Genomic DNA, 19,370 nt, shown 5'->3' with positions numbered 1-19,370 from the left:
CAGAAGGGCATGGGGGGGACATGGGGGGACACAGAGGGACATGGGGGGAACACAGAGGGACACAGAAGGGCATGGGGGGACAGGGAGGGACATGGGGGGGACACAGAAGGGCATGGGGGGGACACGAGGGGATGTGGATGGACATGGGGGGGACATGGGGGGACATTGGGGGGGGCTGGGACACGTGTGGGGACGTGGAGGGACATGGGGGGGACACAGAAGGGTGTGGGGGGGACATGGTGGGGACACAGAGGGACATGGGGGGAACACAGAGGGACACAGAAGGGCATGGGGGGACAGAGAGGGACATGGGGGGGACACAGAAGGGCGTGGGGGGGACACAGAAGGGACATGGGGGGGACATCGGGGGGGGACACGAGGGGATGTGGATGGACATGGGGGGGACATGGGGGGATATTGGGGGGGTTGGGACATGTGGGGACGTGGAGGGACATGGGGGGACACGGGGGGACATGGGGGGGACACAGAGGGGATGTGGATGGACATGGGGGGGACATGGGGGGAAATTGGGGGGGGCTGGGACACGTGTGGGGACATGAAGGGACATGGGGGGGGACACAGAAGGACATGGGGGGGACAAAGAAGGGACATGGTGGGGACACAGAGGGGCATGGGGGGGACACAGAAGGACACAGGGGGACATTGGGGGGACATGGGGGGACAGAGAGGGACATGGGGGGGACACAGAGGGACACAGAGGGACACGGGGGGGACACAGAGGGACATGGGGGGGACACAGAGGGACACGGGGGGGAGTTGGGACACGAGGGGATGTGGATGGACACACGGGGGGACATGGGGGTGACACAGAATGACATGGGGGGGGAGTCGGGGCACGTGGGGCCACAGAGGGACGTGGGGGGGCCACGGAAGGACACGTGGGGGGGCCACGAGTGGGGGGTGAACGGACACTGGGGGGACCACAGAGGGACACGCGGGGGGGGGGGGCAATTGGGACACACGGGGGGCCACAGGGGGGCCGGACACGGGGCCAGCGAGGGCCACAACCCAACCCGGGGGGTGGGGGGGGCACAACCCCAGAGGGGGCCCCCCCCTTTGGTCTCGGGGCGCGGCACCGGGGGCAGGTCCCGGCACGGGTTTTTATTTTTTTTTTAGGGCCGGCGCCGTAAACAGCCCCAGGGGCGCGTGCGCGAAGCTGGGGGGGGGGCCTTCCTCCTCCTCCTCCTCCTCCTCACCCCGGGGGGGGGCACAGAGGGCTGTGGGGGGGGGAAAGGGGGGGGGGGTTCGCCCTCACTCCCAGTCGGTGGGCGAGCGGATGACGAGGGGCGCGGCGTTTTTCCTGCCGGCCCTGATGCCGGGGTAAAAAAGGGGCCAGATCTTTTCGGTGAAGGTGGCGCTGAAGGTGTAGATGTGCGAGCGGTCGGTGACGTTGTAGAAGGCCACCTCGCCCTCCTCGTAGTCCACGAAGACCCCCACCCTTTTGGGCTTCACCCGCAGGCTCAGCGGCGTGAAGGGGCTGGTGGTGGCCGCGTACTTGTCCCCGTTCCAGAGCCTCACCCGCCAGTAGCCGGCCTCCGGCAGCGGCGTGGTGGGCTCGCCCTTGCGGCTCACCGAGTCCTTGCACACCCCCAGCGCCCAGTGGGTTTTGTCGCCCACCTCCACCTCCCAGTAGTGGCGCCCCGACGTGAAGCCCTGAGCCCCCAGGACGCAGTGAAGCGGCGCGGGCTCTCCGGCACCTCGCGGGCCCGGCACTCGACGAAACGCACGCTCTTCAGGTCGTCCGACAGCAGGAGGTTGGGGTGGGCGGTGGCGGGGTCCAGCGTCACGTCGCCTTGTTGGTTTTTTGGGGGGGGAGTGGGAATTGATAAGGGGTCGCAGGAAGGGGGTTTTGGGGGGTTTTCGGGGGGTTTTTGGGGGTTTTGGGGGGTTTGAGGGGGATTTGGGGGGTTTGGGGGGGCGGGAGGGGGGGTAAAAGGGATGGGAGAGGGGTTTTGGGGGGCAGGAGGGGGGGTTTGGGGGGGTTTTGGGGGGTTTGAGGGGGTTTGAGGGGGTTTTAGGGGGATTTGGGGGGGGTTTGGGGGGCGGGGGGGGTAAAAGGGATGGGAGAGGGGTTTTGGGGGGCAGGAGGGGGGGTTTTGGGGGGTGGGAGGGGGTTTGGGGGCGGGAGATGGGTTTTGGGGGGGTTTTGGGGGGCGGGAGGGGGTTTGGGGGGCGGGAGGGGGGGGTGGGAGGGGGTTTGGGGGCGGGAGAGGGGGTTTTGGGGGGCGGAAGGGGGGGTTTTGGGGAGTGGGGGGGTAAAAGGGATGGGAGAGGGGTTTGGGGGGATGGGAGGGGGTCAGGGGGCAGGAGAGGGGTTTTGGGGTCGGGAGAGGGGGTTTGGGGGGCGGGAGAGGGGGTTTGGGGGGTTTGGGGGGGCGGGAGGGGGTTTGGGGGGCAGGAGAGGGAGTTTTGGGGGGTTTTGGGGGGGCGGGAGGGGGGTTTGGGGGTGGCAGGGGGGGTTGGGGGGGCGGAATGGGGGGTTTTGGGGGGTGGGAGGGGGTTTTCGGGGCGGGAGAGGGGGTTAAAAGGGATGGGAGAGGGGTTTTGGGGGGCAGGAGGGGGGGTTTTGGGGGGTGGGAGGGGGTTTGGGGGGTTTTGGGGGGTGGGAGGGGGTTTGGGGGGCAGGAGAGGGGGTTTGGGGGGCGGGAGAGGGGTTTGGGGGCGCGGGCAGCTCACCGAGGAGGCGCCGGGCGATCTTGCGCAGGGCGAAGTACTGCCGGGGGAAGCCGCCGAAATTCTTCTCCAGCTCGCTGGGCACCGAGGCCGGCTCAGCCCCCGCCGCCGCCGCCTCGCACCTGGGGGGGGGGGACACGCAGAGCTCGGGGGGGGGGGCGTCCCGCAGGGCACCCCCCGAAAAGGCCTTTTTCCGCCCCAAAATCGGAGCTGGGGGGGGGGGGTCGAGAGGCCGGCGCGGTGCTTACCTGGCCAGGGTGTCCTTGATGTCCTGAAGGGGGGGAAGCAGAAAAAATGGGGGGGGCGGGGGGGGGTTTAGGCGTGAGAGATCCCCGAAAATAGGGCGCGGGGGTGGGATCGGGTCCGACTGCGGTGCTCCTGGGCGAGATCCCAGGCCCCGGCCCCGATCCCAGTCCCGACCTCACGCCCGGTGTCAGTCCGGTCCCCTCCATCCCAGTCCTGGAGATCCCGTCCCCAAAAAACGACCCCGTTCCCGATGATCCCATCCCCAAACAACCACCCCATTCCTGGTGATCCCAACCCCAAAAAACGACCCCGTTCCCAGGGGTCCCCTCCCCACACAATGACCCCATTCCTGGTGATCCCATCCCAAACAACGACCCCATTCCTGGAGATCCCCTCCCCAAGCACTGATCCTAAAATTCTTGGTGGTCCCCTTCCCAAGCATTGATCCTGTCCCTGGAGATCCCGTCCCCAACAGTCCCCTCCCCAAACAACGACCCCATTCCTGATGATCCCATTCCCAAACAACGACCCCATTCCTGGTGGTCCCAACCCCAAACAGTGATCCCATTTTTGATGACCCCATCCCTGAGCAACCACCCCATTCCTGGTGCTCCCAACCCCAAAAAATGACCCCATTCCCGGGGGTCCCCTCCCCACACAACGACCCCATTCCTGCTGATCCCGTTCCCAAACAAGAATCCCATTCCTGGTGGTCCTGTCCCCAAGCAGTGATCCTGTCCCTGGAGACCCTGTCCCCAGCAATCCCATTCCCAAACAACGATCCCATTCCTGCCGCTCTCCTCCCCAAACAACGACCCCATTCCTGGTGGTTCCAACCCCAAACAGTGATCCCATTCCTGCTGATCCTACCCCCAAACAACAATCCCATCCCTGCTCATCCCACCCCCAAACAATGATCCCATTCCTGATGATCCTACCCCCAAGCATTGATCCTGTCCCTGGAGATCCCGTCCCCAACAGTCCCCTCCCCAAACAACGACCCCATTCCTGCTGATCCCATTCCCAGACAACGACCCCATTCTTGATGACCCCATCCCTGAGCAACCACCCCATTCCCGGTGCTCCCAACCCCAAAAAATGACCCCGTTCCTGACGATCCCCTCCCCACACAACGACCCCATTCCTGCTGGTCCCAACCCCAAACAACGACCCCGTTCCTGCCGATCCCATCCCCAAACAACGCCCCCATCCCTGCCGATCCCACCCCAATTCCCCCACCCCAATTCCCCCCACCCCGGCCCCAAAACCTGTCTCCGGGTCCCACCTTGAGCATCTCGGCCCCCGGCTGCAGGCACTTCTCCTCCAGCTCGGCCACGAGGGCGCCCAGCGCCCGCCGCTGCTCCCCGAGGAGCGCCAGGTTGGCGTGGAGCCGCTGGAGGATCTCGCGCTCCTCTTCCTCCAGGCGCCCCAGCAGCAGCCGCTCCTCTTCCTCCAGCAGCTGGTGAAGCTCCTGGAACTCGCGGGCGATGCGCTCCCGCCTCAAAGCCACCTTCCTCTGCCGGGGACGGGGCCCGTGAGAGCCTCGGGACCCTAAAACCCCGTCCCCGGGGTGTCCCCCCCCCCAAAAAAAAACCCCGCACTTGCCTTGAGCTCGCCGGGTTTCTTCTCCTCCCGCGCTCGGCAGCTGGCCACGGCTTGGAGCCTGCGCTCCAGAGGCTCCAGGAAACGTTGCAGCTTTTCCTGAAATAGGGGGAGAAAATAAAAAAAAAAAAGGGGGATGGGGGCGAGGGAGGGGAAGGTCGAAGCCTCCCCTCGCTGATAAAGGGCGGGGGAGATAGCAAAATTGCCCCGCAAACGGCCTCCGGGATGGGTTTTGGGGCTGAAAATAGAGAAAAGGAGGAAATGGGGCCAGAAATCCCTCCATAAACCCCCTCCAAGAACAGTTTTGGGGCTGAAAATAGAGAGAGGGAGACAATGGTGCCAGAAAACCCTCCATAAACAGCCCCATGGAGAGGTTTGGGGGCTGAAAACAGAGAAAAGGAGGAAATGGGGCCAGAAATCCCTCCCTAAACCCCTTCCAAGAACAGTTTTGGGGCTGAAAATAGAGAGAGGGAGAAAATGTGGCCATAAATCCTTCCCTAAACCCCCTCCAAGAACGGTTTTAGGGCTGAAAACAGAGGCAGGAAGAAAATGGTGCCAGAAAACCCTCTATAAACAGTCCCATGGAGAAGTTTTGGGGCTGAAAACTGAGAAAAGGAGGAAACGGTGCCATAAATCCTTCCCTAAACCCCCTCCAAGAACGGTTTTGGGGCTGAAAGCGGAGACAGGGAGGAGGTGATACCAAAATTGCCCTGCAAACAGCCTCCGGGATGGGTTTTGGGGCTGAAAATAGAGAAAATGAGGAAATGGGGCCAGAAATCCCTCCATAAACCCCCTCCAAGAACAGTTTTGGGGCTGAAAATAGAGAGAGGGAGAAAATGGTGCCAGAAAACCCTCCATAAACAGCCCCATGGAGAGGTTTTGGGGCTGAAAACAGAGAAAAGGAGGAAATGGGGCCAGAAATCCCTCCCTAAACCCCCTCCAAGAACAGTTTTGGGGCTGAAAACGGAGATGGGGAGGAGGTGATGCCAAAATTGCCCCGCAAACAGCCTCCGGGATGGGTTTTGGGGCTGAAAATAGAGAAAAGGAGGAAATGGGGCCAGAAATCCCTCCATAAACCCCCTCCAAGAACGGTTTTGGGGCTTAAAATAGAGAGAGGGAGACAATGGTGCCAGAAAACCCTCCATAAACAGCCCCACGGAGAGGTTTTGGGGCTGAAAACAGAGAAAAGGAGGAAATGGGGCCAAAAATCCCTCCATAAACCCCCTCCAAGAACAGTTTTGGGGCTGAAAATAGAGAGAGGGAGAAAATGGTGCCAAAAATTCTTCCCTAAACCCCCTCCAAGAATGGTTTTAGGGCTAAAAACAGAGGCAAGGAGGAAACGGTGCCAAAATTCCCCCATAAACAGCCCCGAGGGGAGGGTTTGGAGCTGAGCCCCGTCAACGGGCTCCGCAAAAAAAAACAGAGCTGGGGATAAACCACGGCTGAAACCCGGCCAAAAACGGTCCCGGGGAAAGAATTTGGGGCTGAAAAGGTAAAAGGGGGGGGGAAGTGCTGCCCCGAAACCCCCTGCGGATGGCCTCGCGGAGGGGTTTGGGGCTAAAAGTAGGGACAGGGAGACCTCGGTGCCTGAAATCCCGATGTAAATGGCAGCGGGGGGAGGGTTCGGGGCTGAAACCCATCGAAAGGGGCTGAAAAAGGGAGACAGCCCCAGCCCAAAGCTGTCCCCAAGTGGTTTTGGGGAGGAATTGGGCTGAAAATAAGGAGAAACCACGACCAAGTCCCTCTGTGAATGGCCCCAAAAGGAAGATTTGGGGCTGAGCCCCATCAAAAGGGGCTGAGAAGTGGAGATGGGGACGAGCCACAGCCCAAATCTGTCCCCAAATGATTTTGGGGAAGAATTGGGCTGAAAATAAAGACAAGGCACAACCAAACCCCTCTATGAATGTCCCCAAAATGAAGATTTGGGGCTGAAAAAAAGGAGATGGGGATGAGCCACACCCCAAATCCAGCTCCAGTTGGCTTTGGGGAAGAATTGGGCTGAAAATGGAGACAAACCACGACCAAACCCTTCTATAAATGGCCCCAAAAAGAAGATTTGGGGCTGAGCCCCATGAAAAAGGGCTGAAAAATGGAGATGGGGACGAGCCACAGCCCAAGCCCATCTCCAGGTGCTTTTGGGGAAGAATCTGGGGCTGAAAATAAGGGCAAACCACGATCAAATCTGTACGAATGGCCCCAAAACGAAGATTTGGGGCTGCAAAAAAGGAGATGGGGATGAGCCACAGTCCAAATCCAGCTCCAGTTGGCTTTGGGGAAGAATTGGGCTGAAAACAGAGACAAACCACGACCAAACCCATCTATAAATGGCCCCAAAAAGAAGATTTGGGGCTGAGCCCCATGAAAACGGGCTGAAAAATGGAGAAGGGGATGAGCCACAGCCCAAACCCATCTCCAGGTGCTTTTGGGGAAGAATTGGGCTGAAAATAAAGACAAACCACGACCAAATCTCTATGAATGGCCCCAAAAAGAAGACTTGGGGCTGAAAACGGAGACAGGGCCGAGCCGCGCCCCCCAAATCCACCTCCAGCTGCCTTCGGGGAAGGCCCCAAAGCTGAAAACGGAGCCGAGCCGCAACCCAACCCCACCTTGAGGACCGTTTCGGGGCCGAATCGGGGGGTCACAAACCAGGTCGGGAAGCAGCGAGCGCCCCCAAAACCCCACGTAGCGACCCCAATAATGTCCCCCGCTCACCTTATACTCGCGGGCCGCCTCCTCCAGGGGCACCAGGCGGTGGGCGCGGTGGGCGCAGGAGATCTCGCAGGCCAGGCAGGCGGGGGCTTGGTCGTCGCGGCAGAAGCGGGCCAGGGCTTGGCCGTGCGCGGGGCAGCAGAGCTCGTCGCGGGCCTTGCGTTTGGCCGCTCGGAGCTGCCGGGCGGCCTCCACCATGTTGGCGAGCTGGCGGTTGGGGCGCAGGGCGCGGCGGCGCGAGGTCTTGCGGCAGACGGGGCAGGGGAAGTCGCGGGCCAGCTCGGCCCACCAGCGGGTGATGCAGGAGCGGCAGAAGTTGTGGCCGCACTCGAGGAGGACCGGGTCGCGCAGGTAGCCCAGGCACACCGAGCAGCTCGCCTCCACCCGCAGCGTCTCCAGCGGGTCGGCGGACGCCATGGCGAGGCCGGAAGCGGGGTTTTGACGGGGGGGGGGAAAGGGATGGATTCGGGCGAAAAAATGAAAGGTTTTCGGTGTCGGGAGGTGAGAAAATGGCCGCACGGCTTCAAAGGTGTTTTGAGGGCGAAACGGCTCAATTCGGTCAAAGCCGCGGTGTGATTTTGGAAGGAAAGGGCCACCGTGGTTCGAAAGCGCTTTTGGGGGAAAAACAGCTCGATTCCGTCAAAGCCACAGTGTGATTTGGGGAGGAAAGGGCCACCGTGGTGTCAAGGAGGTTTTGGGGGAAAACCAGCTCGATTCTGTCAAAGCCACTGCGTCATTTTGGCAAGAAGGTTCCAAAGTGGATTCAAAGCGGTTTTAGGGGAAAACTGGCTTGATTCAGGCAAAAAAAAATAAAAGATTTTCGGGGTTGGGAGGCGCTAAAATGGCCACACGGCTTCGAAGGTGTTTTGAGGGCGAAACGGCTCAATTTGATCAAAGCCGCGGTGTGATTTTGAGGGGAAGGTTCCAAAGCGGATTCAGAGAGGTTTTGGGGGAAAAACAGCTCGATTCCGTCAAAGGCACAGCGGGATTTTGGCAGGAAGGTTCCAAAGCGGACTCAAAAAGGTTTTGGGGGGAAACCAGCTCAATTCCGTCAAAGCCACCGCGTCATTTTGGAAGGAAGGTTCGAAAGCGGATTCAAAACAGTTTTGGGGGAAAACCGGCTCGATTCGGGTGAAAAAATGAAAGATTTTTGGGGTTGGGAGGCGCCAAAATGGCCACACGGCTTCGAAGTTGTTTTGAGGGCAAAACGGCTCAATTCGGTCAAAGCCGTGGTATGATTTTGGAAGGAAAAGGCCACCGTGGTTTGAAAGCACTTTTGGGGGAAAAACAGCTGGATTCTGTCAAAGCCACTGCGTCATTTTGGAAGGAAGGTTCCAAATCGGATTCAAAGTGGTTTTTGGCGAAAAAAAGCTCGATTCTGTCAAAGCCGCAGTGTGATTTTGGAAGGAAAGGGCCACCGTGGTTTGAAAGCGCTTTTGGGGGAAAAACAGCTCGATTCCGTCAAAGCCACCACGGGATTTTGGGAGGAAGGTTCCAAAGCGGATTCAAAGCGGTTTTGGGGAGAAAACGGCCGGGTTCCGTCCGGGCGATGACGTCATTTGGGGGCGAGGGCGGCGGCGGCGTTCTGGGGGAAAATCCGCTCAGTTTGGGGAAAATCTGCCTGATTTTGGGGAAAATCCGCTCGGTTTTGGGGAAAATCCGCCCGATTTCAGGGAAAATCCTCTCGGTTTTGGGGAAAATCCACTCGGTTTCGGTGAAAATCCGCTCGGTTTCAGGAAAATCCACTCGGTTTCGGGGAAAATCCGCCCGATTTCGGGGAAAATCCACTCGGTTCTGGGGAAAATCCACCCGATTTTAGGGAAAATCCACTCGGTTTTGGGAAAATCCACCCACTTTTGGGGAAAATCCGCTCGGTTTGGGGAAAATCCACTCGGTTTTGGGAAAATCCGCTCAGTTTTGAGAAAATCCACTCGGTTCTGGGGAAAATCCACCCGATTTCAGGGAAAATCCACCCGGTTTTGGGAAAATCCACCCAATTTTGGGGAAAATCCGCTCGGTTTGGGGAAAATCCGCTCAGTTTGGGGAAAAATCCGCTCAGTTTGGGGAAAAATCACCCAATTTGGGGAAAATCCACTCGGTTTTGGGAAAATCCGCTCAGTTTTGGGAAAATCCACTCAGTTTTGGGGAAAATCCGCTTGGTTTCGGGGTCGTGCCGGTGAGAGGAGCCCTGTAGGAGAGACCGTATGGAAAAGGCCCTATAGGGGAACTGTCCACAGGGGGTGCCCTATAGGAACGGGGCTGGCCCCAAATTCCCACAGGGGAGCCCTAAAAGGGGCCCTATAGGGGACGTCCATAGGGGACACCCTATAGGAAGGGGGCTGGGCCCAGAGTCCCATCAGGAAGCCCCTAAAGAAACCCTATAGGGGACATCTATACGGGACACCCTATAGTGGACCCCATAGGAAGGGGGTTGTGCTGAGAGTCCCACAGGGAAGCCCCTAAAGGAAATAAGGCCCTATAGGAGACACCCTATAGGAAGGGGGCTGGGCCAAGATCCCCACAGGGAAGCGCCTAAAGAAACCCTATAGGGGACACCCCATAGGGGACCCCTATAGGAAGGGGGCTGGGCCCAGATTCCTATAGGGGAACCCTAAAAGGGACCCTATAGGGGACGTCCATAGGGGACACTCTATAGGGGACACCCTATTGGAAGGGGGTTGTGCCCAGATTCCCACAGGGAAGCCCTAAAAGGGGTCCTATAGGGGACATCCACAGTGGACACCCTATAGGGGACACTCTATAGGAAGGGGGCTGGGCCCAGATCCCCATAGGGAGGCCCTACTAGGAACCCTATAGGGGACTTCCATGGGGACACCCCATAGGGGGCATCCCATAGGGCCCTATAGGGGACATCTATAGGGGACACACTATAGGGGACACACTATAGGGCCCTATAGGGGTCATCTACAGGGGACACCCCATAGGGCCCTATAGGGGACATCTACAGGGGACACCCCATAGGGGACACTCTATAGGGCCCTATAGGGGACATCTATAGGGGACACACTATAGGGGACACACTATAGGGCCCTATAGGGGACATCTACAGGGGACACCCCATAGGGGACACCCTATAGGGCCCTATAGGGGACATCTATAGGGGACGCCCCACAGGAGACGCCCCATAGGGGCCCCTATAGGAAGGGGCCGTGCCGGCAGCCCCACAGCGGCGCCCCTACAGGGACGGGGGCGTACAGGAGCCCTATAGCTCTGTAGGGCCGCTATAGGGCCCGGTCCCTATAGGGGCCGCCGGCGCCCCCCCCTTCCCCCCCGCCCTCACTCACCGCCGCCACACTCTCCCCGCCGCCGGAAGTGTCGGAGAGATCGGCGCCGGAAGTGACGGAGCGAAGCCTGCCCGGCGCCTGGCGGAAGTGACCTGAGGCCGCTCTTCACTCGCCCCGCCCCCCTCAGGGCCGAGGGGACCAATGGGGAGCGTCGGCCCCGCCCACCCGGGGCGGTGCAGCCAATGGGGAGCGGGGCCGGCGGCGATGGCGGCTGCGCCGGTGCGGGACCGCGAGGCGCTGCAGCGGCTCAACTTCCTGTTCCAGGTGGGGGGGGCCTTGGGGGGCCCTATAGGGGGGTTTGGGGGGCCCTATAGGGGCTGGGGAGGGTGCAGGGGGGCTGTGGGGGGGGTTTGGGCTCCTATGGAGGCCAGGGATGAATTGGGGGGGGGAAGGGGGACTATGGGAGGGGTTTTGGGGTCCTATAGGGGGTTTTGGGGGTCCTATAGGGGGGTTTGGGGGTCCTAGAGGGCTGGGGAGGATTCAGGGCGGGCTGTGGGGGGGGTTTGGGGTCCTATGGGGGCCAGGGATGAATTGGGGGGGGGAAAGGGAGGACTATGGGGGGGTTTTGGGGCCCCATGGGGGGGTTTGGGGGTCCTACAGGAGCCAGAGGGGATAAAGAGGGGGGGCTGGGGGGGGTTGGGGTCCTAAAGGGGCTGGGGAGGATTTGGGGAGGCTGTGGGTGGGATCGGGGGGGGCTCCTGGGGTGGGTTTTGGGGCCCTACGGGACCGGGGAGGACCTCCTTGGGGGGACAAAGAGCGGGTTATGGGGCCACCCATATGGGCCGCGAGGCGTGTTGAGGGCGCGTAGGGCGCTATGGGGTGTCCCTGACCCCCCCCCAACCCCCCCAAATCGTCCCCAGGCCGCCCACTGGGTGCTCCCCCACAGCCCGGCCCTCGCCCGCTTCTACTGCAGCACCCAGCGCACGGCCGCGCGCCGCCTGGTCCTGCGCATGTGAGATTTTGGGGTCCCCAAATTTGGGGGGGTCCCCAAATTTTGGGGGTTGGGGGGGGGGGCTCTTTATAGGGCCCTGACCCCCCCTCCTTTTATCCCCTCTAGGGCCCCAGCGGTGAAACGCGCTGTGTGCCGCCGCTGCTGCTCCCTGCTGCTGGGCTGCCAACGGCTGCGGGGTGTGTGCGGGCCCCCCCATAAAGCGTGGGGGGTAAATTTGGGGAGGGGGGGGGGGGCGTAATTTTGGGGTGAGAGTGCCAGATTTTGGGACTTTTCCGGCCCCGTGTCCCGCAGGGGGAGGCCAGCCCCGCACCGTGCTGCGCTGCTGGGCCTGCGGCCACCACCGCCACCTCCTCTGCCCGCCCAGACCACGCCCCCGCCGCCGGGACACGCCCCCAGGTGCGTAAAGGGGGCGGGGCTTGGGGCAGTTATGAATGGGGTATGGTGGCAGGGGGCGGGGCTTCGGCAACACTGAGCTCTCATTGGGTGAGGGTAGCGCTGGGGGTGGGGCTTAGTGTGGGGGTGTTAAAGGGGGCGGGGCAATGGTGTCACTTCACGCAGGCCACGCCCCCGAGTCCGACCGTGCCTGAGTTCTACCCGGCAACAGCGTGGCGACGCGGCTCCCCATTGGCTGGCTGTGGTTTGCAAGAACCAATCGGAAGCCGGTTGCGGAAATAAAGCTCTTTATTCTATACACGAGACTGTAGTGATGTGCACCTGGGCCTCCTCCCATTGGCCCGCCCCCCAGAAAAGGGGCGGGGCTAACACTCATCCTCACCCAGGAGGGCAAAGGGATTGGCTGCCGTGCTGCCGGGGGGCGGGGCTTCCCCGGGCCCCGCCTCCTCCCCGCTGTCCCCCTCCTCCTCCTCCTCGGAGGTAGAGCCCCCGGGGGGGGCGCCCCGGTTTTCGGGGTCCCCTTGGTCCTGCAGGGCCGCCAGCGCCGCCGTGTCGGGGTGCTGCTCCCAGTGCTCTGCGGGAAGATGGGGGGGGGGTGAGGGACCCCAAAAAGGGGGTGAGGGACCCCAAAAATGGAACCAGGACCCCAAAAAAGGGGGCCGGGACCCCAAAAACCCCACCCCAAAATGACCCCGAGGTCCCCTGGGTGCTCCCAATGCTTTGGGGACAGAAGGAGGGGACATGAGGGGACCCCAAAAGGGAGTTAGGACCCCAAAAAAGGGGCCAGGACCCCAAAAAAGAGGCTGGAACCCCAAAAACCCCACCCAAAAATGACCCAGGGGTTCCCTGGGTGCCCCCAGTGCTTTGGGGACAGAAGGGGGGGACATGAGGGGACCCCAAAAGGGGACTGGGACCCCAAAAAGGGGACTTGGACTCCAGAAAAGGGGCTGGGACCCCAAAAACCCCACCCAAAAATGACCCCGAGGTCCCTTGGGTGCTCCCATTGCACTGGGAATAGAAAGGGGGGACATGAGGGGACCCCAAAAGGGAGCTGGGACCCTAAAAGTGGGGCCAGAACCCCAAAAAAGGGGGCTGGGACCCCAGAAACCCACCCCAAAATGACCCCAAGCTCCCCTGGGTGCTCCCTGTGCTCTGGTGTTAGAAGGGGGAGACATAAGGGGACCCCAAAAGGCAGTTAGGACCCCAAAAATGGGGCCAGGACCCCAAGAAAGGGGGCTGGGACCCCAAAAACCCCACCCAAAAATGAGTCCGAGGTCCCCTGGGTGCTCCCATTGCTCTGGCGACAGAAGAGAAGCACATAAAGGGACCCCAAAAGCGAGGTTAGGACCCCAAAAAGGGAGCTGGGACCCCAAAACCCCCACCCCGGGAAGGCTCCCCCCCGTATTTTTGGGGCGCTCACCCTTCTGCGCGGCGTAGCCGGGGGGCCGCAGGCAGAGGCGGAGGCGCCCCTCGGCCGCCAGGCGCAGGATGCTGTTGGCCGCCCGGTAGACGTCGTTGCGAGCCGCCTTGGCCGTCTTGTAGCCGCGCTTCTCCGCCCAGGCTACGAATAAAAAAATCACTATAAACAACTTTAAAAAGCCCCGATTCTGCCGGAGTTCGCCCCGAAAATGCGCCTACCCTCGCAGATGTCCCAGGCAGTCCAGCCGGCGGCGGAGCTGGGGGGGCGCAGCTGGAGGAGGTCGGGGAGGGGGAGGCGCGAGGCCAGGTAGCCCACGGCCGAGTAGGGCTCCTGCAGCTGCGAGATGGGGTAGACGCCCGCCAGCACCTGGGGGGGGGGGGGAAGAAAGGGTGAAATCTGCGGGGAAAAAGGGTAAATTTGAAAGAGGGGGGAAGGGAAGGGGCTCACCTGCAGGGCCGGGGGGGCGCGGGAGGGGAAGACGAGGCCGGGGCAGTCGCAGAGGCGGACGCGGGGGGTGAGGAAGTGGGTCTGGAAGTAGCGGGTGCGCCCGGGGGCCCGCGAGACGCTCACGGCGCCGCGCCCCACCAGCGCGTTCAGCACCGACGACTTCCCCGCATTGGGCAGGCCTGGGGGGGGGGGGGAAGGGGGGCGGGGACATGCTGTAGGCCCCGCCCCCTCCTCCCCCAGGCCCCGCCCCCTCGCGGCCCAGGCCCCGCCCCCTCGCGGCCCAGGCCCCGCCCCCTCGCGGCCCAGGCCCCGCCCCCTCGCGGCCCAGGCCCCGCCCCCTCGCGGCCCAGGCCCCGCCCCCTCGCGGCCCAGGCCCCGCCCCCTCGCGGCCCAGGCCCCGCCCCCTCGCGGCCCAGGCCCCGCCCCCTCGCGGCCCAGGCCCCGCCCCCTCCTCCCCCAGGCCCCGCCCCCTCCTCCCCCAGGCCCCGCCCCCTCCTCCCCCAGGCCCCGCCCCCTCCTCCCCCAGGCCCCGCCCCCTCCTCCCCCAGGCCCCGCCCCCTCCTCCCCCAGGCCCCGCCCCCTCCTCCCCCAGGCCCCGCCCCCTCCTCCCCCAGGCCCCGCCCCCTCCTCCCCAGGCCCCGCCCCCTCCTCCCCCAGGCCCCGCCCCCTCACCGACGCAGCCCAGGGTGAGCACCCCATGGCGGTAGCGCTCCCACTGCCTGGGCGGCCCCGCGGGGCCGTCCTCGGCGGCGTCACCGGCGTCATCGTCATCGTCCCCCCCGGCGGCAGCCTCCTGCTCTTCCTCTTCCTCCTCCTCCTCTTCCTCCTCGCCCCGGGCCGCCGCTCGCTCCAGGCGGGCCCGCCAGCTGCTCAGGTCCACTGCGGGGAGGGGGGCAGCGTGGGGCGGGTGCTGGCACCCCACGGGGCCACCCTACAGCACCCACGGGGCCACGGGACGCCCCCCAGCGCCCCCACGGCACCGCCGGGCACCCCGAGGTGCCGCCGTACCCATATGGCTGCCGTACAGCACCTATAGGACTAGAGAACACCCTACACGGCCCCGCTACAGCACCCCAAAACACCCCACAGCCCCTATATGGCCACCCTATACCACCTACAGGACGCCCTAAAGCAAGCCCACGGCCACCCTACAGCATCTATAGGACCACAAAACACTCTACAGCACCTATATGGCCACCCTACAGCGCCTACAGGACCACAGCACACCCTGAAGCACCCACACACCCACCCTACACCACTTATAGGACCACAGCACACCCTAAAGGACCCACACAGCCACACTACAGCACCTATAGGACCACAGGACACCCTACAGCACCCCAGGACACCCCACAGCCCCTATATGGCCACCCTATACCACCTACAGGACCACAAGACATCCTACAGCACCCATATGTCCACGCTACAGGACCTATAGGACCACATGACACCCCACAGCACCCTCATGTCCACCCTACAGCACCTATAGGACCACAGAATACTCTAAAACACCCACACAACCAACCTACAGCGCCTACAGGACCACAGAACACCCTAAAGCACCCATATGGCCACCCTACAGCACCTGTAGGAGCACAGGACACCCTAAAGCGCTCAAAAGCACTCACACAGCCACCCTACAACACTTATAGAACCACAAGACACCCTAAAGCATTCACGCAGCCACTCTACAGCACCTACAGGACCACAGCACATCCTAAAGCACCCACACAGCCACCCTCCAGCATCCCATGGCCCCCCTATAGCACCTATAGAACCACAGAACACTCTAAAGCACCCCCACAGCCACCCTACAGCACCCCATGGCCCCCCTATAGCACCTATAGGACCGCAAGACACCCTAAAGCACCCATATGGCCACCCTACAGCACCCCACGGTCCCCCTACAGCACCTATAGGACCACAGGCCACCCTACAGCACCCCCACAGCCCCACTACAGCACCCCAGAACACCCCACAGCCCCTATATGGCCCCCCTATAGCACCTATAGGACCACGGGACACCCCAACCCCCCCCTCCACCCCCCAGCACCCCCGCCCCGCCCCGAAGCTAAGCAGGGCCCGCCCCGCGCTGCTCGCGGATGGGAGACCCGAGTCGCCCCCTTCCCCCCCAGCACCCGGGGGCACCCCGAAAAACACCCAAAAAATAAAAAACCCCAAAAAACTTTTGGGGCCCCCGCTCACCTTCGCCCCCCACGATGCTCTCGCAGGCCTCCAGCAGCTGCCAGGGCCCCACGGCGCGTCCCCAACCCCCCCTCGCCGCTGCCGCCGCTGCAACCCTATTTGGGGACGAAACGACGCGGGTTTGGGACCGCCTCACCCCAAAAGTGGATTTTCGGGGTCCTTTTTCAGGTCCCTACCAGCGTTTTGGGGCCGTCGGGGGGAGGAGGTGAAGGGGACGATGCGGGCGGAGGGGAAGCGGGCGCGCAGGAGGCGGCTCCAGGCGGCGGCGACGGCGGGGGGGGTGAGGTCCACCTTGTTCAGGACCAGCACCAGCCCCTTGCCCAGCTCCTCCGTCACGTGCGCCGCCAGCGCCGGGGGCACGTTCAGCGCCTGTGGGGTTTTTTTGGGGGAAAAAAACCCAAAATTAGAAACGGGGGGGTCTCTGGGAGGGTTTTAGCCCGCCCCCCAACCCCTCCGCGGGGCGGGTGTGCGCTCACCGGGTGCCGGGCGTCCGTGATGAGCAGGATGACGTCCGACATCTCCAGCACGCGCCACAGCTGGCGCCACGTCTGTTCGGGGGGGCAAAGGAGCGGGTTTTTCCCCCAAATAGGGTTTTTTTTCTTGTCCCCAAACCCTTTTTGCGCCCTTAAGTCATCCGCACCGCTAAACGTACCCCGAAATGTATCATTTTGGGGCCAATATCTTGTTTTTCCCCTTATTTTCTTTCCTTACCTCGCTGTTTTCTACGTCGGCTCCTTCCGGAGTTCTTCGAAACCCCCCAAAAATCCCCAAATTCCCTCAACGCCCCAAAAATCCCCGAAATCCCCTCGCCCCGCTTCCCCCAAACCTTTCCAAAACCCCCTCAATGCCCCAACCCCCCCCAAATCCCCTCAACACCCCCAGAAATCCCTCAAGTCTCCACACCCCACTACCCCCAAACCTTTCCAAAACAGCCAAAATCCCCGAAACTGCCCCAACGCCCCCCAACCCCCCCCAAATGCCCCCAACCCCCCCAAATCCCCTCACCCCACTCCTCCCCAACCTTTTCAAGCCCCCGAAAACCCCCCAAATCCCCCTGACATCCCCCAAAACCCCCCATCTCCTCACCCCGCTCCTCCCAAACCTTTCCAAAACCCCCAAACCTCCCCCAAATCCCCTTGACACTCCCCCAAAACCCCCCAACCCCCCCCAACACCCCCAAACCCCCCCCAAATCTCCTCACCCCGCTCCTCCCAAGCCCTCTGACACCCCCAAACCTCCCCCAAATCCCCTTGACACCCCCTAAAACCCCCCCAAACCCCCCTCAGTGCCCCCAAAACCCCCCCAAATCCCCTTAACACCCCCCAAAACTCCCCCCCAAATCCCCTCAACGCCCCCAAAACCTCCCCCAAATCCCCCTGACACCCCCCAAAACCCCTCCAAACCCCCCTCAACACCCCTAAAACTCTCCTCAACACCCCCAAAACCACCCCAAATCCCCTCAACCCCCCCCAACCCCTCACATTCCCTCCACCCACCCTTCCCCTAACCCCCCCCCGCATTCCCAACCCCCCCCAGCACCCCTAAAACCCCCTTTTTCCGCCCCAAACCCACCTCCAGGTTGTGCTCGAAAGGTGCCACGTCGCCGCCATCGTCGCCGCCGTCCCTGTCGCCGTCCCCGTCACCGTCCCGTCGCCCCCGCAGGGCCCCGAGGAAAGCCCCGAAAGCCGCCTCCTCCCGGACCCGCAGCTCCTCGGGGCTCATCCCGTAGCTCCAGGGCGGCCGGCGGGGAAAATCCAACCCTGATCGCCAAAAATCTTAACTCCCGGACCTCCTCCCGCCCCTAAAACCCCCTTTTTTCGCCCCGTTTTCTGCTCTCACCCGGCCCGTAGATGGCATCGGGGTCGAGCTCGAGCGCGGTTTCGGGGAGCAGCTCCACCAGCTCCTCCTGCGCCCGGCGCCGCCGCCGCGCCAGCGCCTCGGCCCGCGGCCCCCCGAGCTGCAGCCGGAACCTACGAAGGATTTAGGGTCTCGGGGGTGCTCTGGGGGGGTCCCGTCGGCACCCCCGGGGGGGGTTTTGAGGTACCTGGTGGGGTCATGGCGGCGGGGGGGAGCGGCCGGGTCCCCGGTGTCGGCTGGGGGAGCGTCGCTGCCCCGCTCCCGGCTCCCGCTGCGTCTGTCGGGGTGGGGCTCCGGCCCCACGGGGGCATCTAGGGAGGGAAGGGCTGATCCCAAACCTCCCGGGTCCCCCAAAGTACCCCCCGGGACCCTCAACCCCCCCCTCCAGGACCCCCAGACCCCCCCCCAGACCACCAAAGCCCCTTTCTGGGGGGCCCTGACTCCCATACACCGACCCCCAACCCCCCAAACCCCAACTTCCAGCCCCCAAATCCCCAGATCCCCGACAACCCAGACCCCAAACCCCCCCGACCTCTTGGGTCCCGACTCCTAGACCCCCCCCAAAGCTCCCAGACCCCCCCGAGCCCCCCAAACCCTCGCAAAAACCCCCAAACCGCCTCCAGGACCCCCATACCTCAACTCCCGACCCCCCAGAACCCCCCAGGACCCCCCCAAAACCTCCCCAAAGCCCCCCTGCCCCCACTAAAAAGCCCCCGGGACCCCCCCACCCCCCCAGAACCCCCAAAAGCCCCCAGAGCACCCCCAAAGGCCCTGGATTCCCCCCCCAAAAGCCCCTTGGGTCGCCCCCAAGAGGCCTCAAAGCCCCCAGGACTCCCCCAGAAGGCCCCGAGACCCCCCTAGAAACCCCTGAGACCACCCCAAAACCCCCAAAGCACCCCCCCAAACCCCCAGGACTCCCCAAAACACCCCGGGACCCTCCCCATAAGGCCCCAAAGGCCCCCGAACCCCTCCCCCCAAAACCCCTCCCAACCCCCCCCCCCAAAATCCCCTAAGGCCCCCCAAACCCCCAAGGACACCCCCAAAAGCCCCCAAAGCTCTCCCAGAACCCCCCCAAAGTCCCCCAAGTTCCCCGAAGCCCCCTGGACACCCCCAAACCTCCCCGAAGTCCCCCCCAAAGCCCCCAGGACTCCCCCAAAAGCCCCCGAAGCCCCCTAAAAACCCCTCAAAGCCCCCCCAAACCCCTGGGGGTTCCCCAAAAGCCCCCCGGGGCCCCCCGAAACCCCTCGAGGCCCCCCCAAAAATTCCCCGAAGCCCCCTAAAAGCCCCCGAAGCTGCCTAAAAAGCCCTCAAAGGCCCCCAAAAGTACTCAAAGCCCCCCCAAAAAAGACCCCCCCGCTCCCCCTCACCGCCCCGCCGCCGCTCCCGCTTCTCCCGCAGCTGCAGCCGCTTCTGCTTGGCGCTGAACGGCCGCTTGCGGGGCATGCCGGGAAGCTTCGGGGGCGGGGCCCGCTTCGGCCAATGGGAGCGCGCTCTGGAGGCACGTGGCCGCGCGCGGGCCAATGGGAGGGCGGGGAGAGGG

The 19,370-nt window shown here is 63.1% G+C and overlaps 3 protein-coding genes across 4 annotated transcripts; 1 reads left to right on the top strand and 2 right to left on the bottom strand.

The window, feature by feature from the left end:
• Positions 1 to 1,103: 1,103 nt before the first annotated feature.
• On the bottom strand, positions 1,104 to 7,673 carry LOC310890425 (E3 ubiquitin-protein ligase TRIM39-like). The gene is given in 7 exon segments (XM_083852783.1): positions 1,104 to 1,694; positions 1,697 to 1,813; positions 2,698 to 2,816; positions 2,943 to 2,965; positions 4,226 to 4,456; positions 4,546 to 4,641; positions 7,255 to 7,673. Coding segments are annotated over 7 exon segments (1,422 nt in total). The 5' UTR covers positions 7,669 to 7,673; the 3' UTR covers positions 1,104 to 1,272.
• Positions 7,674 to 10,664: 2,991 nt separating this feature from the next.
• RPP21 (ribonuclease P subunit p21) lies at positions 10,665 to 12,197 on the top strand. 2 transcript variants are annotated; one of them, XM_083852785.1, is made up of 5 exons: positions 10,665 to 10,820; positions 11,417 to 11,508; positions 11,614 to 11,684; positions 11,800 to 11,904; positions 12,067 to 12,197. In XM_083852785.1, exons 1-5 carry the CDS (start codon positions 10,698 to 10,700, stop codon positions 12,093 to 12,095), a joined length of 420 nt encoding a protein of 139 aa, XP_083708911.1. In that variant the 5' UTR covers positions 10,665 to 10,697; the 3' UTR covers positions 12,096 to 12,197. The 2 variants fall into 2 exon arrangements, with proteins under 2 accessions (XP_083708911.1, XP_083708910.1); XM_083852784.1 differs by having other exon boundaries at positions 11,614 to 11,716.
• On the bottom strand, positions 12,171 to 19,355 carry GNL1 (G protein nucleolar 1 (putative)). Its single transcript, XM_083852782.1, is given in 13 exon segments — positions 12,171 to 12,475; positions 13,322 to 13,462; positions 13,540 to 13,687; positions 13,769 to 13,947; positions 14,441 to 14,647; positions 15,974 to 16,045; positions 16,048 to 16,068; positions 16,150 to 16,342; positions 16,450 to 16,521; positions 17,546 to 17,733; positions 17,813 to 17,943; positions 18,018 to 18,141; positions 19,198 to 19,355. Coding segments are annotated over 13 exon segments (1,761 nt in total). The 5' UTR covers positions 19,274 to 19,355; the 3' UTR covers positions 12,171 to 12,266.
• Positions 19,356 to 19,370: the final 15 nt, after the last annotated feature.

Source organism: Anser anser (genome assembly GCF_964211835.1).
Source record: "Anser anser genome assembly, contig: HAP1_SCAFFOLD_716, whole genome shotgun sequence".
In the NCBI taxonomy this organism is placed as follows: Eukaryota; Metazoa; Chordata; class Aves; order Anseriformes; family Anatidae; genus Anser; species Anser anser.
This window is presented reverse-complemented; position numbering and strand designations above follow the sequence as displayed.